Source organism: Primulina huaijiensis, chromosome 15, assembly GCF_012295235.1.
Source record: "Primulina huaijiensis isolate GDHJ02 chromosome 15, ASM1229523v2, whole genome shotgun sequence".
NCBI lineage: Eukaryota > Viridiplantae > Streptophyta > Magnoliopsida > Lamiales > Gesneriaceae > Primulina > Primulina huaijiensis.
In genome coordinates, this window is record NC_133320.1 from 663,685 (window position 1) to 688,888 (window position 25,204).

At 35.6% G+C, this 25,204-nt stretch overlaps 5 protein-coding genes, 1 non-coding gene and 1 pseudogene across 14 annotated transcripts; 4 read left to right on the forward strand and 3 right to left on the reverse strand.

The window, feature by feature from the left end:
- Positions 1 to 424: 424 nt before the first annotated feature.
- LOC140959475 (ankyrin repeat domain-containing protein 2B-like) lies at positions 425 to 5,598 on the reverse strand. Of its 3 annotated transcripts, none has more exons than XM_073417306.1 (9): positions 5,384 to 5,598; positions 5,066 to 5,096; positions 4,229 to 4,371; positions 3,444 to 3,656; positions 3,202 to 3,350; positions 1,738 to 1,906; positions 1,401 to 1,493; positions 927 to 1,066; positions 425 to 840 (listed from the first exon to the last, which is right to left on the reverse strand). In XM_073417306.1, exons 1-9 carry the CDS (start codon positions 5,390 to 5,392, stop codon positions 741 to 743), a joined length of 1,047 nt encoding a protein of 348 aa, XP_073273407.1. In that variant the 5' UTR covers positions 5,393 to 5,598; the 3' UTR covers positions 425 to 740. The 3 variants fall into 3 exon arrangements, with proteins under 3 accessions (XP_073273407.1, XP_073273408.1, XP_073273409.1); XM_073417307.1 differs by having other exon boundaries at positions 4,229 to 4,368; positions 5,384 to 5,590; XM_073417308.1 differs by lacking the exon at positions 5,384 to 5,598 and adding an exon at positions 5,328 to 5,377 and having other exon boundaries at positions 4,229 to 4,368.
- Positions 5,599 to 6,515: 917 nt separating this feature from the next.
- Positions 6,516 to 6,953, reverse strand: LOC140958753 (uncharacterized). The gene has a single exon (XM_073416317.1). The coding sequence runs from the start codon at positions 6,951 to 6,953 to the stop codon at positions 6,516 to 6,518; it is 438 nt and encodes a 145-aa protein (XP_073272418.1).
- Positions 6,954 to 8,648: 1,695 nt separating this feature from the next.
- LOC140960606 (U2 spliceosomal RNA) lies at positions 8,649 to 8,759 on the forward strand (annotated as a pseudogene).
- Positions 8,760 to 9,383: 624 nt separating this feature from the next.
- LOC140960604 (U2 spliceosomal RNA) lies at positions 9,384 to 9,570 on the forward strand. Its single transcript, XR_012172208.1, has one exon. It is a non-coding gene; the product is annotated as a U2 spliceosomal RNA (small nuclear RNA).
- Positions 9,571 to 10,200: 630 nt separating this feature from the next.
- LOC140960346 (uncharacterized) lies at positions 10,201 to 16,128 on the forward strand. Of its 6 annotated transcripts, none has more exons than XR_012172152.1 (6): positions 10,201 to 10,609; positions 12,146 to 12,255; positions 12,339 to 12,710; positions 13,167 to 13,785; positions 14,505 to 14,638; positions 15,990 to 16,128. XR_012172152.1 is itself a non-coding variant. In XM_073418591.1 (6 exons), exons 1-6 carry the CDS (start codon positions 10,384 to 10,386, stop codon positions 14,582 to 14,584), a joined length of 1,197 nt encoding a protein of 398 aa, XP_073274692.1. In that variant the 5' UTR covers positions 10,201 to 10,383; the 3' UTR covers positions 14,585 to 14,638. The 6 variants fall into 6 exon arrangements, 5 of the variants coding, with proteins under 5 accessions (XP_073274692.1, XP_073274690.1, XP_073274688.1 ...); XM_073418591.1 differs by lacking the exon at positions 15,990 to 16,128 and having other exon boundaries at positions 12,339 to 12,439; positions 12,650 to 12,710; XM_073418590.1 differs by lacking the exon at positions 15,990 to 16,128 and adding an exon at positions 10,848 to 10,932 and having other exon boundaries at positions 10,477 to 10,609.
- LOC140960347 (E3 ubiquitin-protein ligase RZF1-like) lies at positions 15,213 to 16,808 on the reverse strand. Of its 2 annotated transcripts, XM_073418594.1 has the most exons (3): positions 15,794 to 16,808; positions 15,526 to 15,621; positions 15,213 to 15,399 (listed from the first exon to the last, which is right to left on the reverse strand). In XM_073418594.1, exons 1-2 carry the CDS (start codon positions 16,656 to 16,658, stop codon positions 15,575 to 15,577), a joined length of 912 nt encoding a protein of 303 aa, XP_073274695.1. In that variant the 5' UTR covers positions 16,659 to 16,808; the 3' UTR covers positions 15,213 to 15,399; positions 15,526 to 15,574. The 2 variants fall into 2 exon arrangements, with proteins under 2 accessions (XP_073274695.1, XP_073274694.1); XM_073418593.1 differs by lacking the exon at positions 15,213 to 15,399 and having other exon boundaries at positions 15,439 to 15,621.
- A 2,058-nt stretch (positions 16,809 to 18,866) lies between these two features.
- On the forward strand, positions 18,867 to 24,081 carry LOC140959228 (uncharacterized). Its single transcript, XM_073417095.1, has 8 exons — positions 18,867 to 19,385; positions 20,346 to 20,510; positions 20,803 to 20,895; positions 20,971 to 21,086; positions 22,263 to 22,361; positions 22,451 to 22,756; positions 22,877 to 23,041; positions 23,525 to 24,081. The coding sequence occupies exons 1-8, from the start codon at positions 19,044 to 19,046 to the stop codon at positions 23,805 to 23,807; spliced, it is 1,569 nt and encodes a 522-aa protein (XP_073273196.1). The 5' UTR covers positions 18,867 to 19,043; the 3' UTR covers positions 23,808 to 24,081.
- Positions 24,082 to 25,204: the final 1,123 nt, after the last annotated feature.

The following is a 25,204-nucleotide window of genomic DNA, read 5'->3' on the forward strand; positions in this document are numbered from 1 at the left end:
AACATCCAATTATTTTAATGCTCTATCAATGTTTATTTAATAAAATTCAATAGTCAATTTTTTAAACAAGTTTTAGACTAGGTATCAGCCAACCATATTTTAATAAGAAAATCGATTAACTGGATTCGGTATATATACATCAAGGGACGACAATGGGATGGGATGAGATGAAGCGGAGATGGGAAATTCTTGCGCTGATCCTGTTTTCTAATCGGGGGATTGATTACTCATCAAACCACATATTTGGTTTTATCTAATTGACCCGAAAATCTTCATCCCGGTTTCGCGGTTCATTTTAATTTTCATTCTCGTTCATAATAATCTAGAAACGGTAATGAGATGGATCAGATTTATTTTCATCATCCTGACTTGACGTAAATTAAATAACTATCCACGTCACTGTCCATATACCATTCAAAAATAATTTAAAAAACCAGAATCCCTTATTATTATTCATCAACCATCATACACGACGGAGCAAAAATGATTAACTCGACTGAGTGAATAGTTCAGGCAAGTATCAGACAATCCTACACTCACGGTCCATGTAAATAAATAAACGAATCCAAATACGTTTCGATCATACAACAGCTGCTGAATAAAACGATAAGACGGATAAAGTAGCATGTCAAATGCCAACACTCTTGCGCTCAAGAAAATACGAGGTCTAACACACCACACAGCTGAAACTATAACATGGTCGACATCGCATGTGCACGGGAGCTTGAATGCATTTTAATTCATAGAAACGCGTCTTTTTCAAGCAGTTTTAGTACCTCGTCTTGGGTATTTAGTTTAGCAACGTCTATAGGTGTCTTCCCGTCCAAGTTCTGAAGTGTGCTGCAAGAATGAAAGGGAAAAGAGGCTGGTTTACCAGAATGTCTGCATAGCGGGGCAAAAATGCTTATGTATTGAAAGAGGCTTACACAGCAGCGCCGTTTTTCAACAGAAGCTCGACACAGTCTTGCCTGCCATAGCCCGCAGCATAATGGAGAGGGGTGTTCTTGTTCTTATCCAAAGCATCTACCTTTGCCCCGGCATCAAGAAGAACTTGAGCGCACTTGGCCTGAAAACGGAAGATTAATTCAGCTTTCAGACTTATGGAGAGATAAGTAACGAGTGGTGAGCATCTCTCCATGAAATGGTACAAAACTACTTGGCAGCATCACTAAGGCCAAAAAATAAAAATAAAACGAAAATGAATAAATAAGAAAGGCACATGGGGAAAAACAACATAAATATAAAGAAAATGTGACAGGTTTATGGATAAAAAGAAAGTTCAGTGAACGAGAGAGAAGATATCAGAAGCTAATTATCTCTCGTTTTATTCTAACTTCCAAGAGCTTGCAGAGAAGGTCAATATACTTCAAATAAAGCTTATTTTACCAGACATTATATACCTCGCCATATCCACATGCAAAATGTAAAGCAGTCCTTCCCTCAGAGTCTTCTTCATCCTTATCAGCACCGTCAGCTAGTGCCTTTTTCAAACCCTAGCTTACACAAAAGCAAATTTAAACGAATTGGTGTTATAAATTTTTCCATGCATTTGACAGTTAATGTTTAATAATGACAAGAAGCAAAAGAACTCGGATATTTCAGCAAATCGATTGGAAAAGTTTCAGGCGCAATCTTTGCAAAAACCTTATAATAAGTGAGAAAGTGCCAACAAATACTTTCAGGCGTCCAGTTATGTAATCATGTTTAAGTGCAATACATACGGCTCGGAAATGATACCTCAACATCACCAACACTAGCAGTATGGTGAACAATAGATTCTTCTTCATTAATTTCATCGGTTTCGTCTTCACCAGCATCATCACCAGCAGATGTGGCAGCTTCTCCAACAGCTGCAAATCCCATTGCTTCGCTCAACTTTTGGAGTACCTCTTTATCATTCCAGTACCTGATCATAATCACATAGCATCATACAACCAAATTTAAACGAGTTCTCCCTCATTTGTAGCGTATTTTTTCCTTTTAGAGGCCGATAAAGTCAAATTTTCATATCTGGGTCATGTCACCTTCTCGATCCTATACTTATTTGTGTGTGTGTATCATTATGCACAAAGGGAAAATCCCAAGTAGAATTAGAAATTATGCATCATCTTTTAACCAGATGCAGAATCACCAACTAGAAAATGAAAAGACTAAGCACATACTTATAAAACCCGTTAATTCTTTAGATTGATTTTTGAAGTTCCAAGGGTCAAATCAAAGTTAAACAATGGAGTTTACTCTATCTGCAACCAGAAAGTAATGTTCTCCTGAGATCCTTGATATCCTTTATGCCCAACATGATATTTTTAAGAACCTATCACAAAGCATAAAAACAAGAGTCTAGAACAAAATTAATACGTAACCCACACATGTATAGCATGTAGCTAAAACAATTAACTTATTATGTACAACAATGATCTTGCAAAAGAAACTATCAAAGGCTCAAGCGTATTGTGACAAGTATACTGGCATGTAGTCACCTCATATACTGCAATGCAGAGGGACTGGAGCTCACATAGGGCTCGAATGTATCTAATTACTTTGGAACACGGTATCTTTCACAAGGCAAAAGTAAAAGCACATTATTTGGCACAATGTACCCATTATTCAGGATTGTGAACAATTTGAAGAGTCCAAATCCACCAAACAAGTTACATTTAATCAGTTAAGAAAGTCAATTAACATTAAACTTACTTGAGCTGAGGATTTACCTAATATATAAAGCCATTAACAGCGCCCAAGCACTCGACATCCATAGTGCCTTTGTTAACATTGAAGTCTAATATATGTTTATGGAAAAAAATTAATGAGGATAATTTAGCTCTCACTATGGACAACTCAAATCAATCCGCCGTGCTAATGATTCCAGGACGTGTTACATAAGCACACCACACATAGAAATTCTAACATTCACGTGTTTAGTTTTATAACATGTAGAAGATATATCCCAATAGCTAGGGAAAAAAGTTGCAAACAAAAGCGATTTATCTGACTGGAGGATAATTCATTGATCTGACCAATTAAGATCGTTATTTTGGATCAATAAATTCAGCATGTATTCAGTAACATTTCTTCATAATGTTAGTATACATGATGCTCTTCAATATGCATTCAGTAACATCATGGAAAAGTATCATGTTATACCAAAATATCATTAGATATAATCCCATGAATGAAAGGATAACTGAGAAAGGTGATTACTTCATCATAGCAGCAGGACCACCAGTCTCAATCTCTTCCAATATAGGCTTTAATGATGGATCTTCCTTGATTTGAGACATTCGTTCTTCGAGTTGACCTTTATTAGCTGGATTTGTCAAACTCTCAAGCATGCCAGACATGGCCGGATCCTGTAGAAAAAGTGAGAACATCACACAAGTTCATGCGACCTTGTTTAAAGTTATACCCCACAACAAAACCAGAACTATCAAACCAAAAAATACCTGCAGCATTGCAGTACCGAGTTTCTCAGCCATGGTCATAAATTGAGGGTTTTGCATAACATTTTGCATTGTAGCATAATATTGTTGTGAGTCAAAGTTGGGGATACCGTTTTCAACCGTAGCACCATGAAAGGTTTTCTGCAGCTGCTCCGCCATTTGATTAAATGAAGGATCTTTAGCTATCTGTTCTGCTAATTCCTTGATGCTTGGGTCCTACACAGAGAACATAATTTAAGAAACCAGACAAGGGAAAAACTAAATACCTTCGAACTGTCTTTCAGAAATAATGATGTTGATGTACATGCTCAAAAATGTCTTAGTCCAGTAAAAACTGATGTTTTAGAAATTGCAATTACAAATTGGAATAAAAGTATAAAACCCAAAACTAAATAACACATCTGTCTAACTTCACCCCTCACATCTTGAACAGATTTTATGATATATGTGTGTGTGTGTGTGTGTGTGTGTGTGTGTGTGTGTGTGTGTGTGTGTGTAGACACACACAAATAATATATCACAACATAAGAAACCCCTATTGAGTGGACAAAGAAAAATGGAAAATCCTATTGACAAACAATACAAGTGGGAAAAAATCAGAAAGAAACAATATTGGATTATGGATATGTAACAATGACTCAAAAATATTGAGCAAGGAAAAAAACAAAGCATATTTGTCCTCACTAAAATTGTATTAGCACCAGGCAGCGCTGAATTTATCATGATGTTATGGATTTAAGGACTCAAAGACATTCTAGTCTGAGACATACGAAAGAGAGAGAGTTTACATTCAAAAGTCCTGTCATGGCTGAGAAATCAAAGGGATTTGGCATTCCAGCAAATGAAGCAGGAGTAATTCTCTGCCCAGGTGGAGAGTCCGCAGATGCTGAGGCAGCAGGAGCTTTACTCTCAGTTGCATCAGACTTTTCTTCTAGAAGGCATGAGAAAAAGCATTTAAAATAGTCTAAACTAATTAGTTAACCATTAGAGGGAGAACTGAACTTATATTCACCTTAAACAAAGAACAAGAGCACGCAATTTTCTTCCCCTATATAAAACATCCTAATATCGTATTTAACTTAAAATACGTACTAAAAGACTTCAACTTCAGTAAAAGAGAAAAAGTGACAATTGAACAAGGGAAAAAGAAGTTTTCCAGTCAAAGTAGCATCATCCCCAATCTCACCACATCCTCAATCCCTTCACCACAATTTTTTCCCCAGAAAGCTAAAACCACCACGGGCAATACACACTGGAATCAACCATGTTCCTAACAAATCATTTTTCACTAATTGCAAAACAGAATTTTAAAACATTCGAAGAAAGTAACTGCTCCTAATAATTCATAACATGCTTAACGTATACTACTGTAGAGTAATGTCATATGGGCGGAAAGTGAAATTTTTTCACCGCAATTATACCTCCACGCAAAGAACAGTTCATTGAAGAAGTTCCAATATCATCCAAACAAAAAGTAATTATTCGACATCAATAATATAGAGTCCAGAAAATCAGCATTTTAGTTCACGTTTATTCCCAATTTTCACAGGTAAACAACACATCCGAATACACATAATCAACAACTTCACAAATTTAAGTAACAGCAAAACGAAACAGACGCTTACCCTCTTTAGAAACCGGAGGAGTTTTTACGGCCTGCAAAACCCACCAACGAAAAAACCACAAAAAGAAATTAAATATCATCAACAAAACACCAATGAACATTTAAAAAAAAAACATAAAATATAATCCAACAGAATTAAAAGACAATTAAAAAAAATTAAATAACAATATAACGAGTAACAAAAAGACTAGAAATTTCCACGAATAAAACAACCCACCCCAACACAGTAGAAACTGAAAGATCTAACCGAACAAAAATGTAACCGAACAAAAATTACAACAATAAGGATTACACCGAGTAATCGATTCTGCAAAAGTACCTGAGACATGATGAAAAAAGGGTGTTTCAGAAAAGCTGGCCTGGAATCGGAACAGGGTTCTAGTAAATACTAAATAGGAATGAGGGGATTACGAGTCAGGAAGCGAGTGGGCCACCTATATCCACATCTCTGGCGAAATGAATGGCGCACATATATATCTCTTGCTGATTGCTGCTTCTCTCTCCGTTGCCATTTTTGGACTGAAGCTGACAGTTTACCTTGGGCTTCACACAACAGCCCACCTCACCAATATTTTATTTTTTAGCCCGTGGATTTATTTTCATTTTTTACTTTTTTGTAAATATATATTACGGAATTGGGAGAATTGCAGTTTGATCCAGTTTGTTTTTTGTGATTATTTGTCTTTTTGTATTATCATTTCGTAGCGGATTGTATGTTTTGATTTTTTTTACGGTTTTTAATTTTTTTTTTATCAGGAATGTTATATGTTGTGTTAACGCCTCACATCAGAAAAAGAAACGAAAATTGATTAAAAATAAAAATAACATGATAAGACCGAAATTTAAAAAATATTAAGATAAAAAAAATTTTAAATTTCCCTTATAGAATTTGTTAAATAATTTATTTTTTGTCTCATATTGATTTTTTTGTAATATTTTGTCTGATGAGAGATGAGAATAATTTTGTATCTCTCACAAAAAAAAAAATATTTAAAAATTTAGTTCCTTTTTACATGAACACAAATTAAAAAACATACGACATCAGAAAACTAGACTACCACAACACACAGATCTAGCTACCGTGGTTCTTCCACAAACCACCCCCGCTGTTACATGGCATGGACTAGGACGTGCGGATGGATATGGGAGGCCAATACTGTTTCACGTGATCTAGTGGAGTTGGATCTATCCTAAATATATATACATAACCAAACTTTTCATTTGTTTCTCTTGATTTATTTCAAGAAATGAGTGGCAAAGATTCAAACGACAACAGATTCAGACTCAGTACCACGAATTTCACACTTTAATTTTCAAATTCCCATACAAAATGTAGAATATAAATTCATGTACGTAAATTGCAAACCCCAACAAGAATGATCCATCAAGAACATTATAGTACGTACACCCATATTTAAACAGTAACGAACCCCAGGCGAGCTAGCTATATTCTATGCAGGATGAATCTTGTTAGAGTTATTCGAGATCGCCTTCGCCGCAGACTTCATCGAAGCAGTAGCGGAACCAACCGCAGCTTTGATATACTTGGTTGCAGCGAAATCCGCAGCCTTCTCCATATTCTTCCCCAATTTTCTCGCACTATCGGCCACGTTGATCAAGCTGCTGTACTCTGATTTGCATAGGGTGTCCATCTCCTCCTCGAACCGGTCGAATTCGGCCATGGCCGAGTCCAGGTACTCCTCGGATTCCTTGATGTATGATTCGGACTGCGCTAGCTCGTTCCCCTGGTCGAGTTCTTGGCTGGCCCAGGCTTTGTAGGACTCGAGCTCGAAGAGTTTCATCAGATCTTCGATTGTGGAGGGGTCGAAGTTCTTGTCTTGGAGGGCTTGATCGGAGAGAAAAGCGAATTCGGAAAAGAGGGCTTCCATTCGTTTGCTATTTCCTTGGTTAGACTAGATTTGGTTGTGGGGAATCAATCGTAAGAAGAGACGTTACACCTAAATTTTAGTAATATATGTAGCTAGCGTGTACGTAGATGTCCCTTTCATTTTACTATTCTTATTTTATGTGTTATAATTTTCATAATGAATTGTTCTTTTCAACAAAAAGGGATAAAAGTTTAGCTATTCGATAATAAAGTATGACAAATAAATTGTTCACTTTAAACAAGGCAAATAGGCCGACTGGTGACTTCGTCAAACATAAAAAATTTGTTTTACCATTTATTTTTAATAAACTATAAGTTTTTACCATCAATATTATACCCAGTTTCAGTGATTAATTCCAAATAAATAAATAAATAATACGGTGAGAAAAGACAATGACTTATTGGCTTATTATTAGTAGATAATGAGAGTGAATTAGAGATAAATAGGCTTATCTCCATCGTTGTAGGGAATCTAGACTAGTGGCTGAGTCAGTGGAACACGTAAAGCTAGCGGTCCCTTTTGTCAACCCATATTTGCTACTTTTATTGATCAATCAATTATTTTCGTGTTTAGTAGATTTTTGAAACTTCCTAGAGTGAGCTTCATTTATATAATTCGATCACTTATATCATAATCTTTCGTGATTTCTCATCTCAAAATAATAACACAAAATGAATGAATTGATTAAAAAAAAGTTTGGTCACGTTAATATTAATACATGCAATCATGCATCTCATCACAAAACATTTTAGAGTCACGTTTAAAAGTTAAGAGAAAAGTAACATGTTTTTGTTTAAGGTTTATTGGCCAGATCTAATTAAAATAATAGTAGATGTTATTTGAGACGATCTCGTATATTTATATTAATGAAATAAGTTGATCTGATTCATATTTGAAATATAAAATATAACAAGTTTTCGCGAATGAAATCGGATAGTCTCGTAAAATTTATAATAATCATAGTAAAAAACATTAAACTCCTGCCAACTCACAGTTTGTGAATAAATAAATGTTCGTGACCGTTGAAGCTGAAAGAAAGGCCAATATAACTTTTTATGTTCTCGAATTTTTCATTGGTCACTTTAAAGCAAAAGCGGCACTGTAACGTATGATGTCATATCGTACATTATTAATTTTAGTACTACATTTCCACTTAAAGTGTACCACAATTTGTATGACATAGTACCACAATTTTGTGGGTAGGAAATGAACTCAAAGAAATGTTTTGATTGGGGATTTTTCACCAACTTCTCCTTGTTATTATTATTATTATAAGGAATATAATTTATTTTTTTAATAATATTATGCATATTAAATTACAAAATTTAATCTTTTTAGATTTTTGAGATTTTTTTATAAACTTAAATATAATAGATTTTTGAGATTTTTGGTCCCTCATTTTGTTAAGAGAATTAGTTTTTGTTTATTCAGTACTATTGTTTTTGTAAGCCGTGAGGCAATCCACACTTGTGTATGCTTAATTTTGTCTTATTTTATTCATCACAGTTTAATTGTATGATAAAATATATTATTTCTATGCGTGTTGTGTTAAGATATTACAACACTACACACAACACATATATCTGATTAAGAAAATCTCTATCTATTTAATGTTTTTATGGGAAACAACTTTTTTTAATTATCAAACAAAGGTACATGGTATTATAAAAGGTTCTACCTAGTGATGAATAGATCATACATTTCTCAATCTTTTGGCTAAGATCAAGTGTAATTCCTGTTCTTATCAATTAAAAATTTGAAACTTGCCAACGACCCACACGATATTAAATTTAATTATCAATCTTATATTTAATATATTTGCTATTTATTTTTCTTTATCATATACAAAATTAAATAATAATAATAATAATAATAATAGCAAATATTTTTCTTTATCATATACAAAATTAAATAATAATAATAATAATAATAATAATAATATTATTATTATTATTAACATGTGATAGAGATAACTGACAACTACGTCAAATACAGAAGACGAGGATCCAGAAAACCCATCGCACACTGATCCTAACATCTCTCCTATATTTTAATTATAAAAAAAATATCTCCCATATTTTAAAATAATAAAAATAACCATCGAGAAAAGTTTAAATAAATTCAAAAATAATGAACTTTAAGAAGCTTATAATAAAGTTTGTCATATATCAATTATTGATCCATGGAAATTTTTAGTTTATATGGTTGGAGATTTTTCTTTAATTTGAATTGAAGTAGTGTAAGCGTTCGTAATGGTTAAGATTTAAATTTTGCAAAAATCCTTTTAGATATCCTATCCGAGTGTTAATTAATATCATATTCATCGAGGAAGGCATGCTTCAGAACATTCTCTCGTCCCATATCGTTAGCTGAGGTTAAATTATAATGTACATGGTAGTATAAAAGGTTCGACCTAACAGTGAATAGATCATACATTTCTCGATCTTTTGGCTAAGATCAAGTGTAGAACCTGTTCTTCTCAGTTTAAAATTTGATACGTGGGCCGATGACCCACACGATATTAAATTTAATTTTTTTAGGAGAAGGTCTATCAAATTAGCTTGTTGGTTGGTCCTCTCGAACCGTTGCACTACAAGATAGGCCTGGCGCATCCCACGAAATAGTGTTTTTAAATTTGGAGTAAGTCTGTGAGACGGATCAACTGTACCGATAATCACAATAAAAAGTAATACTTTTAATATAAAAAATAATACTTTTTCATGGATGACCCAAATAAGAGATTCGACCCACGAAATTGATCTGTGAGACTGTTTTTGTGTTAAATTTGTTGGGTAATATGTTTGATGTAATTTTTTAAAAAAATTACGAAAATAAACGTAAGATTGAAATGATTTACAGGGAAGTAGAAATAATTTGTTAGATTACTAGATCTATGTAATTAATACTTGCAATTGTTTTTCGGAATTTGAAAATGGTGTAATAACAAAATCTACGAAACAACATATACGTATTACAATGGACTTGAAAATGGATTTTCCCATGGAGTTTTGATATGTTGCATACTTATCGTGCACGTCTATGTGAGCACCGATGAGTAGTCACTCACCCATTGGATGCGCAATTTTTCTATATTTCACCACGTCGAATAGGTGAGTGACACCTCATCGATGCTCACATAGGTGTGCACGGTAGGTGTGCAACATATCAAAACTATATATATATATTATTTCAAAATAAACTTTTTCACAAATGAAAAAGAAATATAAAAAAACCCCATAGTCGAGGGCAAGTCTTGTGCACGGATGGAGCGAATATTCTGCCAGGAACACATGTCTGCACACCCTTTAGAGAGAGAAAACTCTACAAAGATTCAAACTTTCGATGCGCACACCTGCACAGACAGTCAGACACGTACGTTTTCTGGAGAGTGAGAGATAAATTTTTTGTCTGCACAGATGCTGTGTTGGTCATGGGGAAATCCGACAACGAACTATTGCCAGTGGTGCAGCAACACACTCACGGCGGTGCTTCTCCAACATCCATCTGCTGGAGGTGTTTGATGAACGTATTCGATTTTAACTGCGTCGTTGTCTTGGTGCTCAGTGTAGCGGCTTTTCTTTCTGCCATTTTCTGGGTCTTGCCTAATCGCTGTGGGGAATCTGGGTTTGACGCCGACGAGTCGATCAAGCTTTCGGGTATAAGTGATGCTCGGGTTATGAATAATTTATTCCGTTATTACTATTTAAGTGGGTTTTGGAAGAGGGATAGTGTCGTGGGTTTGCTTTGGATTAGGCTTTTGCATGTGTACTTTTTTTTTAAAAAAATTTATTGTCAGTTATTACAAACCATTTTGATTTGTATTGACTTTGAAATTTTCACGAGTTGTCTGCAATTTGGGAGCGATTTTTGAGCACGAGTTACCGCCATTTTCAGGTCAGGTCTCTAGTTATTGTTTTTGGCTTTCTCATCGGCGAAGTTGAAATGTCAAGCTTATTTTTGAAGCCTAAAGGGCAAAGATGTAAGTCGGTTTTGGAGGGGAATTTCTAGCTTAGCGACCTCATGCCCATCTGAAATCTGTCATACTTCAAATATCTTGACTGCTAAAGCCCGCCGCGTAGGATTGTTCTTTTTTACTTGAGTTATTTGTTTCTCAGTTATTCAAAGACACGGGAAAACATCTTTGTCTAAGGTTGAAGGATTAATTAATTCATGAATATCGATTGGGTGGTTAGATTTACTTTATTTCAGTTTGAAATAGTGTTTATTAAGTTCTAGGAGAGAGAGCCTGTGGGGAGATCATTTAGATGTTAATATGTTGCTGTTGTTCAAATGTAATCAGGATCTTTGAAGATATTTAGTTGGTAGATACTTTGTGAACACGAAGTCAGTACTGGTTTACAAATATACTGATCTGTCGAATTCATGTTCTACTTCCTCCTGAAAACTTGGATTTTCCTGTCGGAAGTTTGAAAACTGATGAAAGAATAAATACGTCTCTATTGTCGGTATCTGATTAGTTGTCCAGTACAATGAAATAGTTGTTATGGATATTTTATTTCGTATGGGCAGTCAAATTTTCGAAACATCTTGTCATGAGTTCACTGTTTCTGTGTATGAAGCGACATTTTGCTGCAGTACTTTTCTGTTTTACAAAACTGGGAACAAAACAAGTTAGACAACTAATCCTTCTAGCAAACAAAGTTGGAGATGTGCGAAAAGGAGGTTCTACGGCCAGGATTTGACATCCATCGCATGTTGATGCATCTTTCTGGAATTGTTAATCTCCTTTGTCATTTACAGCTCTCATTTTTATGAAACATACCCGTTAGCTTCATTTGTAGTTCATGAACTGAGAAGGTCGAAGTTATTAAACCCATATATTTTAACATAAACATTCATTAATTATTTTTTTTTTTGTGCTTGATTATGGGTTTAGTCGAGAAAATGTCTTTAATGTGGATATAAATAGTTTCACAGATATCAGGACAAAAGAAAGTGTTAGTGGTTTGATTTTTTAAGTTCTCGTGTTATTATTATTTTTTGTGGAAAAAGTCATTTCTTCTCCATGGATTCTTCCTGAGCCAGTTATGAGGGTTATGATTTATAAATATTTCCAGTTGAATATGAACTAACAAATCTATATCATCGTACTTAACTTTTAGGTGCTGCTTGGGATTTTTCAGTTTACAGTTTTGATCCGTTTCTTAAGTTGGATCTGTTTCTTATTTCAGCAACTGTTCAAGCATACTTCAACCTTCAGAGACCAGCTTCTGAGCTCGTTCCTTATATAGCAAGACTAGAATATGATATCAATGAAGAGATAGGCGTCCCTTTCTTTAAGGTCTAACCCTAATTGGTTTAAGGTACTTCTATTTGTTTGACGCATAGAGATAAAAGACTTGACGATCCATTTATTTAACTCAGGTTGCTGTTCTGTCAATGCACCAAGCAGGTGTATCTAATTGGACTAACGTGGTGTTTGGCTTCTGTTCTAATGCATCTAACAAACCAATATCTCCAGTGTCGTTAATTCTACTGAAGTCATCCTTAGTTGATTTGTTTCTTCAACAATACAATATGACATTGACCCCCTCAATTTTCGGAGAGACATCTTCATTTGAAATTTTGAAATTTCCTGACGAGATCTCCATAATGCTGGGGCAAGATGCTATGTTTTTGCATACACCACAGGCCCTTTTTAACTTCACCCTCAATAGCTCAATTTGTGAAATCAGGGAAAATCTTTTGGAATTGAAGGAACAGCTGAGAATCGGATTGCAGTTGGTGCCCACTGAGGTAATTTCAATATATGTCGGAGTTCCTTTTTAACTTCATTTTAATTTTGTTTTAGATTGGGCAATAGGTGATGATATTTCAACCATAGTTGTGATGTGTTTACTTGCTCTGCACTAGGACTGTATCACAACTCGTTCATTTTTAGTCAATATGTGCTAAATTTTCCCCAATTGGAAATGATAGTGCTTAAAGTTTACCTAATTGGATGCACTTTGGCACCTTCTAACAGCTTTGGTGAAGCTTAAATGATGTCTATTGTATTGCGTGTCACATGATTTCTATATTTGAAATTTCCGGTCATTATTTATATGAAATTTTTTACTTTTGACGTCCTTTTTCCAATTTCATCCAGTGGAACGTCAGCTGTCATCATTTCTAGATTCCATACCAATTTACTGATTTTTATTTCAACAAGTGCGATATGTATTATTTTCCTTTTTCTCTTCTTTAACGCAGGTGGTATGTATTCAGGCAACAAACAAGCATGGCTCAACAAAAGATCCACCAGTTACTATAGAAGCTTCAGTTTTATCTGATATAGGAACTTTACAGCCAGCGAGATTGAAACAATTAGCTCAAAGAATAACTGAATCTCCATCCATAGAAAATCTCGGCCTTGATCATTCAGTTTTCGGCGAGGTCAAGGAAATTAGTTTACCTTCATTTCTAAACCATTCACTTTATGCACCAACACCAACTCCTTCTCCTTCTCCTTCTCCGGCTCCACCTACAGAAAAGATTTATAACGTAAGCCCGTCGCTGGCACCATCTCACTCTCCTGTCTTGTCAACGGGTCATAACTGTTATTCCTCTGTTCCATCTGATGCAAGCCCGACTCCTGCCCCCAGTTCAAACAACGCTCCTTGTGTTTCTCTGTCTACTCCTAATCCTCCCACACCTTCATTAGATCCTGCCTATTCTGAGCCGCCATTAGCAACTCCTGAATCTTATTTCTCGCCGAGTGTTTCTCCATTGCCATCTGATTCTTATGCTGTGCTAGGTTTGGACAAATGGAGTGTGGAAAGTTTGGTGTCTTCATCACATTTTTCATCATCGTTTGCATCTTCCTTGTCATGTAAGTTAGTGCAGCAGATTATCTGTCTCCTCTCTCTCTCTGGATCATTTTTGTAATACCTGATGTTTAGATGTCTTATGGTTGATGTAATGCAAATTCTCTTTCTATTATTTGATTTTTTATTTACCTTGGACATCAAGACAGGGATTGAGAAACCATTAGCCCGATACCTTCTTAACATATTTTGATAATAGATATTATGAACTTGCTAGTTGCACTACTAAGTTTTTCCATGGGAAAGTTATCCCGTACTACCATCTGTCACAAGTATAGGAATCATGGGTTCACACAATGAGTGCATGAACTCTCCTCAAATTCTGGAATGATAAAATAGCGAATACTTGTGAAGTTCAACTATTCATGACATGATAGAAAGTTTGTGTATGACATTATTACAACCATGACCACCACCCTTCTGGAAAACGTGAAAAGGTTTCTACAGCAGTGATTGACTGCAGATTGTTACTCGTACCTTGGTTTTTCTCTAACCCTTTTTCCGGGAGTTTTTTTTGGTTGAGAGTTGCATTTCGACGAGGTGAGGTTTTCTTGGATATTATGAGATCCGTGTAAGATCTGTTTGCGATCAGTACTTTTTCGTGTTATTAAATTTTTACATTTATTTTAAACTTGATCGGATTCAGTCCTGTGTTTAGGGTTATGTGGAGTTATGATATATTGTTCCAGTTGATTTAAGAAGACTAACAGTATCGTTCTTGCAGCAGGTACAATGTGGAAAAGGATTTGTCGCTTCTACTCAACTGGAGTTTTGACACTTGTTCTCACCCTGTGGACATCTTAAGATATCACAAGCGCACATGTTTAAACACTGCTTATGGTTATACTGGCTGGGGAGGTGAGTAAGTCAAGTCTTGTCGTGTGTATGGAGTGAAGAGAATTAGAGGTTTAAGCCAAAAGGTGGCAGACCTCGCTTTTTGCTTCTACGTGACATCATTACAAATTGAGTAAGTCTTGTCGTGTTTATGGGGTGAAGAGAGTTAGAGGCCTAATGGCAGACCTCGCTTTTCGCTTCTATATGGCATCTTATGTCATGGAATGTTAGGTCATTCATTCCCAATGGGAAGGTATTCCCATTACACACACCAAATATTGAATAATTTCCATGCAGTTTTCCGAAAGAACTGACTGTGAAATGTACAGGTTCTTTCTGAATACCTGCATGGAGGAGAAGGTGAATGTGTTAAACCTGTTGGATTTTTGTAAACTTGTGGGAAAATATGAATTCGAAGTATAGAAATGAATCATCTTCTTATACCTCAAGACAAAAATTACCTCTTCCCCTGGTGGTGTTTCATGTAGTGTCCGGATTATAGACTATTCTTTAGTTTTATCGGGAAATTGGATATAACAGTAGCACTCATTAAAATGTCTATATTTACAAGAAATATCGTTTTACGATCCTTCACAGTATCATAAGAAGTTCTATAATCCAATCCTTCCACGTCCTCGGACCTTGGTGTTTATTTCTTGTTCTTATTTCGAAATTACTTGTATATTTACGACGGAACATTTGTCCTTGCTGCATATTGCTTTTCCTCTGGGTTGTTGCTTAAAGTCTGCGGCCCTGTTTCCTCAATGTAGTTTAAGTTTATTCTCCTTTGCCGTGTGTTAATTAATTAAAGAATAAAAAGTGCTCGCTCGTATATAATTTAACATTAACAACATATATGCATGCACGCATACTTGTGTGTGTGTTAGTGTAATGAATGTGAGTTATGTTACCTGCAGTTGGCCATCTTTAGTTTTAGATATGTTACCTTAGAAACATGTTTCAATTTAGAGGATCAAAGCTAAGCCAAGATCGCCACCGCACGCTCTCTGTCAGCAAATTTTAATCAATATATAGAAATTTTGGTCAAGAAGCTTTAAATCATTCAAAGAGGCCAAAAAAAATAAAAAAATACTGTGTCCTGCCGGGCAAAAGTTTAGACTTGATGTGAAATTTACGGATATTTTAAGTTGATAAAAGTTGAATAAGAATGCATCATACCTCGACGAGAAATATCAAACCTGTTGTCTAGAAATTCAAGACAAAGTTGAGCCCAACTTTGAATCATACTGAATGTCCTCGAAGAGAACATGTTCATCCACCCCCAGTTTTGATTCCCCCTAATGTTCCCTTCGTCTTCATGAAAATCTTGGAAGTCGTAGTAATCTTGGAAGCTAACGTTAGGAAAACCTTGTAGCTCATATCGACAGACGGGGCACGTGTTGTGTAAATGCAGCCATGGGACGATACAATCGGAGTGGTAGAAATGTTTGCAAGGCAGCTCCCTTGCTTGATCCCCGACCTGGAATTCATCCTTGCAAACAGGACAGCTCGAGTCATTCTTCAAATGTGCATCACTTATGACCACTAACGGCAGTGCTTCGATTGCTGATCCGGGAGCGGCCGGAGGCGGGTCTGGCCGGTTATCCTGAGCTGGTTCTTGGATGAAATAATTTGAGTTTTGGCTGCGGTTCGTTGGTTGGATGAACATGTTTTCTGGAGGTGAGACGGGCCTTGGGGGGCTGTCGGGGCCTATAAATTGAAGTAGTATCAAAGCTTGGCGCGAACCACGTTCTTGGTTTTCATTGGATTCATTGTTTTGTTCTCGTTGCTGTTGTTGGTTGGTGTAAGAATCCAAGATTTGTGCTAATGACTCTAATGCACGTGGAGATGGTTCGAGTCGTCTAGGATTTGAGACTTCAAGTTCATACCGGATTTGTCCTAGACAAATCGGGCACAATATTTCATCTAGGTTTGTGGTAGTGGTCCGAACCGTGCGTTGGCATCGTCGACACCAGTAGTAATGGTACGTTCTCCTTCTTTGGACACCATTTTCAACAACCCCATAATCTCTTATCGTTGGCATTTAAATTGGATTATAACTTTGTGCGAGCAAGGACGAAACTATGTGACACTGTTTTTATACATGTATGTATATTCGCGATATTGAATGGGAGGGAGACAAGGAATGGCTTATTGAGAATGAATGGGAGATTCTTTATGTGACACGGTTTGTTTCTTGCTCGTGGCTTTCTTTTCTTTGCCTGGTCTTTTTCTATTTCTTAAAACAAAGGAAGGGATGATTAAGGATCAAGCATGATACCAAGTAGAATATATGGAACTTGATCATTTAAAATAGCAATTTGTGCATCAAATATGAAATACCTCAATCAAGAAAACTCTTTACGATGAATCGAATCCAATGATTTTCGTGCATTCTCGCGGATCATGACACACACAAAACTTGTGTTTGCGTTCATAGATAAATTAGAGAATACAAATTTTTGTTATTTTTAAAAAAGAGTGATTAATTTTTAAAATTGAAATTGTGGTAAGAAAATACAGCTTCTTTTGCAAAAATTATTAAAAAATAAATGTACTAAACATCATTCAAATCATTTGATTTATTTATTTTAATTAAAAAATCATCTATCTGTTGTTTTAATCATTTGTCGTGTTTGAGATACAATTTATTGTCGATTTCTTTAAAAAATAGATAAATCTTTGTATTCTGTTCATGTGTAGTGTTTATGCGTTTAATTTTTAATATTTATGCAAACGGTACTTGTTTGAGTAAAATGTATCACTGACATTGTTTGAAACATCCAGTGTAGAAAAAAATTTCATCCCTAAAAACAACCTTAGCTTATATATTAAACAGTAAGACTCTTGATTTATTATGAAAATTATTTTTCCTCTCTCAATCTAGTACGCCCTGTTTTAAACAAAATTTTAATTAATTTAGACTTAGAAATCACATAAATTTTATTTATTTATTTAAAAAACACAGTTCTTCTTAATCCTCATGAATTCAAACAAGTTAATTAAAGAGGGTTGGTATTTACGTTTCATTTTTTTTATTTGTACTCTATTTATAAATAAATTTGATATATATTTTACACGTGAAATGAAATATAAATTACACAAAATAAAGTGTAATTATCAACTCTCTTAACTAAAAGGGTTGAACTCAAATTTGCTTCACTCATACTCAACTTGGTTCGTCTCGACTCAACTTGTCACTTTCATTAATTTTGTTGTATACTTTCACATGTGTTCAATTAAATTCAGTTCTAACAAAAGCAAGAGTAAGATGATATGTCATAAGCCAAGACTTTACAATCTTTGACAACAAACCCAAACAAGAGCTATCAGGAACATTATCATTTCTATCAATAGTTTTCGATACCAATAAGGCATCAAATTTAACAATGATCTTGGATAACTGTAGACTTTTGATCCAACTAAGCGCTTCTCAGTTCTCATATTCCCAGAGCTTCTGTTATCTTCGGATTTTGGCTTCCATTCAATCTGCCATGGATTGCTGCAGTCGCAATGCCGTGAGAATCTCGAATTATGCATCCATATCCTGTATGTGGTTGATGTGTGAAAATAGCTGCATCTACATTGCACTTTAAGAAGAAACTTTCTGGAGGTCTTTACCAGCATCCTTCACCTTCCTGTTGAATTGAGAGTTAGTTGGGACAACGATGGTGGTGTGCTGCTTGCCTTTGTGAATAGAGATCCAAAGCTAATTGATATATTCTATTCTTGCTGCAGATTTACATTTGCCATTCCATACCATACCACTTCATTTATGTTATTCCATTACTCCACTGTCGATCTCATTGCTCCGATAAAACTCCCAATAGATGCAAGACTCCAGGCAGCTCTTACACGACCAGTACAAGAAAATCATCTTCTGGCTCATTTTGGCAAAGTGGACAAACTTCTGATACATTGACTCTCTTAATTTGCAGTGCCTTCATAGTTGGAAGACAGGCTCAAAAATCATCTTCTGCCTCATTTACCTGTGCAGGTAAATGCAACTTCCACACAATATTCCGGTCGACACTGCCCGTATATATGGACCCAAATCGCTTGTGCTCATTAAAGCTAGCTTTATATCCACTTTTAAATCATAAATTATTTCGAAAACAAAATAAAAAATGAAAAATAATAATTTTGTATTATGTAGAAAATGGACCGGCTCGACTCAGTTAACTCGAGCGTTGATGCGCCAGCCGACTCAAATGCAAGAGTGGATTGGGTTTTGTCGCATAGGCGGTGAGTCTAATCGAAACCTTAACTCCTTCCTCACCCCTAATTTCCTTCTCTCTCCATTCTCTCTATCTGAGAGAAATTACTCCCAAAGAAATTCATAAACCCCTTCATCAAGGACTCAATTTCGAACAAAAATCAAGAAATTCGAACTTGAGACGCAGTAAACGAGGAAGATTCAGACGAAGTGATGGGTCACACGGTGTTTCAAACAGCGCAGATTATGCCACTGGCTCCCGCCCATAAAAACTTACCTTTATTGCCGCCCGCCACCTTGTACCGGTTACCAGGTTCTTCGCAGAGAAAGTGCGTTCTGACGATTAAGGCGTCGTCGTCGGCGGTCGTTGATGGTGATACAGTTGCTAGACTGGAGCGATGCTTTCTGGCGTCACCGCCGGCAACGGATGCCCCATCATCGAGTGCTACGGATTTTGGCCCCGTTATGAAGGGACAGTACGGTGCATTTGGCGCGGTTACTTTGGAAAAATCGAAGCTCGATTTGACGCAGAAACAGACCAAGTCTAGTCCCGAGGTATCTTTGTGTATCATGTTTATTTAATGAAGTTGCCACAATTTAAATTTTTTTTGTTTGTTTCTGTCTTATGTAGTTGGACGTTTAATTAAATTATGTATATATAGTTCGATAACAATTGATTATGGGAACTAATTTTAGGGAGTGTTAGCAATATCTAAGAAAAGTGTTTCTCCACTTTTCCTTCACAAATCGGAAACACTCTTGAGTGAAACTTTTACGTGCATTTCTCAAGCTTTGAAATTTACCGGAGATTATTAGGTATTTTCACTAATTTTGGAGAGCACACGGCAAAGTAACGTGATGCTAAGTTCATTTCTTAAAAATAAATCTGAGAACAATGAGAAGGGAAGAAATTCGCATTCCAAATTGTGAAATTATACATATGGTGTTCTTTTTACTCCATTTTCCAATGAATTTGTTATCTTTATTGTATGTATGGAGAATTTCAGACTCTATAAGTTTTAGCTTACAGATCTTTATTTCATGTGAAATTTTGTTTCATTTAACGCCTTTCTTCAAGGAACCAACACTTCTGACTCTAGTTAAGGGGTTCTGAAATTTCCTCACGTAATCATATTTTTGGTTTACTTTTGTCGTGTTCCTTTTGCTTCGCCAAATAATCATCTTTCCCAATTCCTCGTCTTCTACTGTGTATGATGATGCATGAAAACTCTTTGTTACAATTTTTTGGGTGTTCGCTGTATTGCTTGTTGGCATTTGATGTCCTTGGTTACCAACTATCTATTTAATTTCTAGTTTTGAATCTATTTGAAGCATCTGCTTCAATCCATTTGGGCTATGTGGGTCCTAGCCGGTATACATAAATATTTACTTGGAAATTTACAGTTTTACTGTGCATTAAGTTGATTGTTATAAAGTTCAGAACTTAATTGGAATTGAAATTTTTTTATCACATCAGACATTAACTCCACAATTTATTCCTTCTTAACATGACAGCTTTCTACGGGGGGAGGAGGTGGTAATATTGGGAAGGGTCTCAGTCATGGTGGAGGTGATGGAGGCGATGATGGTGGTGATGATGATGATTACTTTGATAACTTTGACGAGGGCGACGAGGGAGATGAAGGCGGTATGTTTAGGAGAAGAATGATCCTGGGGGAGGTAACCAACTCCTCAATCACAAGAAATTGCTTTGTGTAGCTGCTTTATAAGTACAAATTTCAATTAATTTTGGCTTTCAATAGTACATGGTTGTGCGTGATCTTTGATTATGTCGTGCCTTACATTTTAGGCTATTCTGACAAGTCACGGCATTGTTTCACTAAAAAGTGTGTAGCGGCTGCACCAAATAATTTTTCCTTTAAAACACAAACAAATTTCATCGGGTGCTTTTTTATTTTGTTTTTTTATTGAATTTAATATTTATAGGTTGATCTTTAATGTTCTTTGCTAGTTGTTTGATCGGAAATTTGTGGATGCTGTATTAAATGAGTGGCAAAAGACAATGATGGATTTACCTGCTGGATTCCGTCAAGCATATGAAATGGTAATATTCTATTTCTCCTCTATGCTTGGGCCGGATGACCTTAAAATTGGAAGCTGATATATAAAATGTCATCAGGGTTTAGTCAGTTCTGCTCAAATGGTGAAATTTTTGGCAATGACTGCCAGACCTACCGCTGAGAGGATGATTGCTCGGTCCCTTCCCCAAGGATTATCGAGGGCTTTTATTGGCAGGTGAATTTTAGTGTCCTTTCCATCTCCCCGAGATCAAAGATTGAAGTTCACTATTGTTACTATAATTTATTTTACATTTTATCGCATTCTCTTGATAGCTTAATGATATATTCCTTCCCTTTTCTTTTTCTTTTTCTTTTTCAAATAATATATTCCCTTTTAATGAGCTCTGAATCACATGGCTATTAACTTGTATTCGGAATATCATGCTGCAAAGTACGATGTCCTTATCCTATAGTTGAAATATTCTCTTTTGATCCAAGATTACAGAATCAAAATTTAGTGAATCAAGTTCATGGCTATCCAATGCATATATACTTTTATTTTGACAACCATGGGGATCCTTTTCTCATCTCATAATGGCTCACTTTATGATTCATATTCTAAAATTCTGATTCATGGAGCGGCCTGACATGGGGTTGGACTTGAAAAGGTTCCACATTTTCAGAAATGGTTGTTTTTTTAGCGTCAGTATGCATTCTTAAGAAATCTGGTTTATTATTTATGGGATACAGACGTTTGGGGTTTTGGAACTTGTGAAAGGATTCCACAAATACTTTTTCCAGTGTTGTATAGCCCAAATAGCAAAAAAGAAGATTTATCAGGCAGAAAGTTTTGCAAGTATTTGTACTTTTTGGCCCCTAAAAAACATACAATGNGAACACTCGGCCAACACTTGGCTTGACGGGCACCTACTCTAACAGTCCTACAGCTGTACTTGAGAGAACTTTCATCGATCCTTTTTCACTGTTTGCTGATGTCCTCTGAGACTGTGAGTAAAAGTTCATTCGAAGTTAATGGTATAACGCTAGTCCACAGTCTGAAGTATGATCAAAACATACTATTTTATAGTTATCATTTTGATGCTTCTAGATTGTTTATGAGTGTCATTACCTCCCAATGTAACTGAAGTTAAACCTAAGATTGTAGTAAATCTGTCTTGAACTTTTTTGGCATGCTATTTTCTTTAAAAAGGGTGTAACTATTTGGATTAATGCATTTTTTTTTATGTTTCGGAAAATCCATCAGCTGCATAATATTGTTTTTAAGTGACAACTTTTAATTATGTTTGCATAATGATGCATGTACACTTGATAAAACTAAACTTTCATTGCAACACGACCTATCCCACATAGGTGTTTCTGTTTTTTATTTGAATCTTTCATGTTTTTACAGGATGATTGCAGATCCAGCCTTTTTATACAGGCTTCTTCTCGAGCAGGCAACAACTATTGGTTGCTCTGTTTGGTGGGAGATCAAGAATCGCAAAGAGAGGTATTGTTTTAGAACTGCCACGATGAAGAAATATATATATTTTTTGTTGCTCAGTTGCCAACTGGATGAACACTTGTGCCTTGTTGCAGGATTAAGCAGGAATGGGATCTTGCCCTCATTAATGTGCTGACTGTGACGGCTTGCAATGCCATTGTTGTTTGGTCGTTAGCTCCTTGTCGTTCATATGGGAATACCTTCCAATTCGATTTGCAAAATACTCTTCAAAAGCTTCCCAATAATATATTTGAAAAGAGCTACCCATTAAGAGAATTTGACTTCCAAAAGAGACTTCAATCAATATTATTCAAAGCTGCAGAACTGTGCATGGTGGGATTTACTGCTGGAACTGCACAAGGTGCTGCATCAACCCTTGTTGCCAGTAAAAAGGAGGGAAGGTAAAACAATTCCGATATATTTAACTTTAATCTCTATTTTTCTGGCTTTACTTTTTTTTGGTTATATCCTGCGTTGCCATAGAATTACAACTACTTGTTTCACAACTGTTGGTTCTGTAGGTTATCTGTGACTATACCATCTGTAAGTGCCAATGCACTTGGTTATGGAGCTTTCCTTGGTCTTTATGCTAATTTGCGATATCAGCTCTTGTGTGGGTTTGACAGAGCAGTAGTTAGCTACTTTGATGTAATCGGAGTTGCTCTGATTTTTAGCACAACCCTGAGGTATGAATTCTCCGTGTTGACTGTTTAATTGTGAGGGTAGCATATTCAAAAAATCATCGTCGTGAAAATCAATTGCATCTCTTGACTACCTGTATGTGATATAGATGGCCTTGTGATTATTTCTATTTGACAACAGTCATTAATGTATGCATTTCGATGGTTCTCTTTTAATGAAACTATTGATTTAACTTTTGGAGAATTATTTATTTCCCCGCTAGATGGATGATGGCCTTTTGTTTCTGTGGTTTATTGGCTATGTTTTTTAATTTCAACCCATGCTTTTCTTTATCGGCTTTTAGGAAAACTTTCCTTGGCCTTTTTTTTTCTTGTGGTTTATTGGCTATGTTTTCTGGTTTCAACCCATGCTTTTCTTTATCGACTTTTAGGAAAACTTTCCCGGAGGGATGCAATCATTTCAGAAGTTGCATGAAATACTTTTGTTGCAAGTTACATTTTACCTATTTGCTCTTTAAATTCGTGCAGGATCCTAAATGTTCAGTTAGGAGAGACATCTAGGTTAGCTTGGCTTGGTGTTGAGGTGGATCCATTGGCTCAGTCAGATGATATCTTGAAGGCTTACAATAGACCCTCACAAGGATCCAAACAGTCATCTTCAAAGTGGTTCATAAACAAGAATACTGTTGTCTCTGGGCTTGGCCTTCTTGGAATCAAACAGGGACAAAACGATGCAAACTTGAATGGGGAAGCACCTCCCCCCAAGGCTAGGAGAAAGAGAATTGTTCGGAGAAAAGTGGCCACGAGTTAATTGTAGTTTCTATCGACCCTTCAATTTTGCAGCCTAGTAGCGGACGGATGCTCGTGATGCGATGGAGTATAAAGCGACGGAATCTAGTGTTTGTTGGTGCACCACAGAGAGTTATCCTTTTGGCATCATGGGACCAAAGGTATCATGCTGGAGTGATGCTGATTGGAAAGAATTTGTTGCAATTTTTCTACCTTTGTTTTCTCATTTAGTCTTCCATCATTGTGCAACAACAAAAAGTTTGGGAGTCTTAAAGCGAAGGTAAATTTGTTGTTCACGGATTAGAGTACAAACTATTGATAAATCGATATATGAACGATTATAAATGGTTTAATTGATTCATAAATTATTTATAAATTAGCAAATTGATAATTATCAAATTAAAAAGTCAATTTATCTTAAAACCTGAGTTGTATTTTAGTTCAATTCTCATTGATAAATTTAATTAGGTATATATTTTTATTTTCGAAATTTTTTAATTTATTTCATCGATTAATTTTTAAAAAAATTATATTTGATAAATAGTTATCAAATCAAATAAATAAATTTTTTATTTTATAGATAAAAATATGATAAATAAATATCTCTCAATAAGAGAAAAAATTATATTTGATAAATAATTATCGATTCATTAAAATAATTTTATTATTTTAGCGGTAATATGCATCTGTGTTTTTCTTGCAAGAAGCCATGGAGCGAAGAGGGCAGTATTCCCATTGACTTTAGCTCTGTACCCCTATACTATATTTAGATTTTATACTTAAGATTACCTAGTCATTAGTTTCATGTGACAACTGTAGAGAGAAACATAAATTTGAGAGATTCTTCCACCGATAATCTCTGCGTTTTCGTTGCGTCGAACTTATTAGTTGTCTAATGTCGGCTCGATTTAACTCCTTGGAAGTTGTATTTATGGGTTTTGACAAAGCTATTTTTGGTGCTATTTTTGGTGTAGTTCATGATCTTTAACATGATACTGCCTTGAGGTCATATGAATGGGTGATTAAGACCTTGAGATTGACATATACGGACTTGGACAATTCTTGTTGCTTTTTGGATGGATTTAATCTCACTTCCATCATCTAAGAAGAACTCTCCGTTAGGGTGTTTATGACATATGGTAGTTGCTTCCTATGACTCAAATTCTGGAAAAACACGCAAATTTTCTTATGACTTGAAAATTTCTATAAGATTCGGGTACTGCAAATAAGTTTCATGGTTCCATGATTCCATCTGTGTGCGAGTGAGCTCTATTGTGCAAGAGATGGAGTAAACGTGAGCTTATTGGTGCAGAGATCGGCAGAACGTGGACTTGCAAAAGATTGATGCCCACGTTCACCGCTGAAAGGCAGTAGCTCAAGGTATTCATAACTATCGAAGAACCAAGTCTGTATGATAGT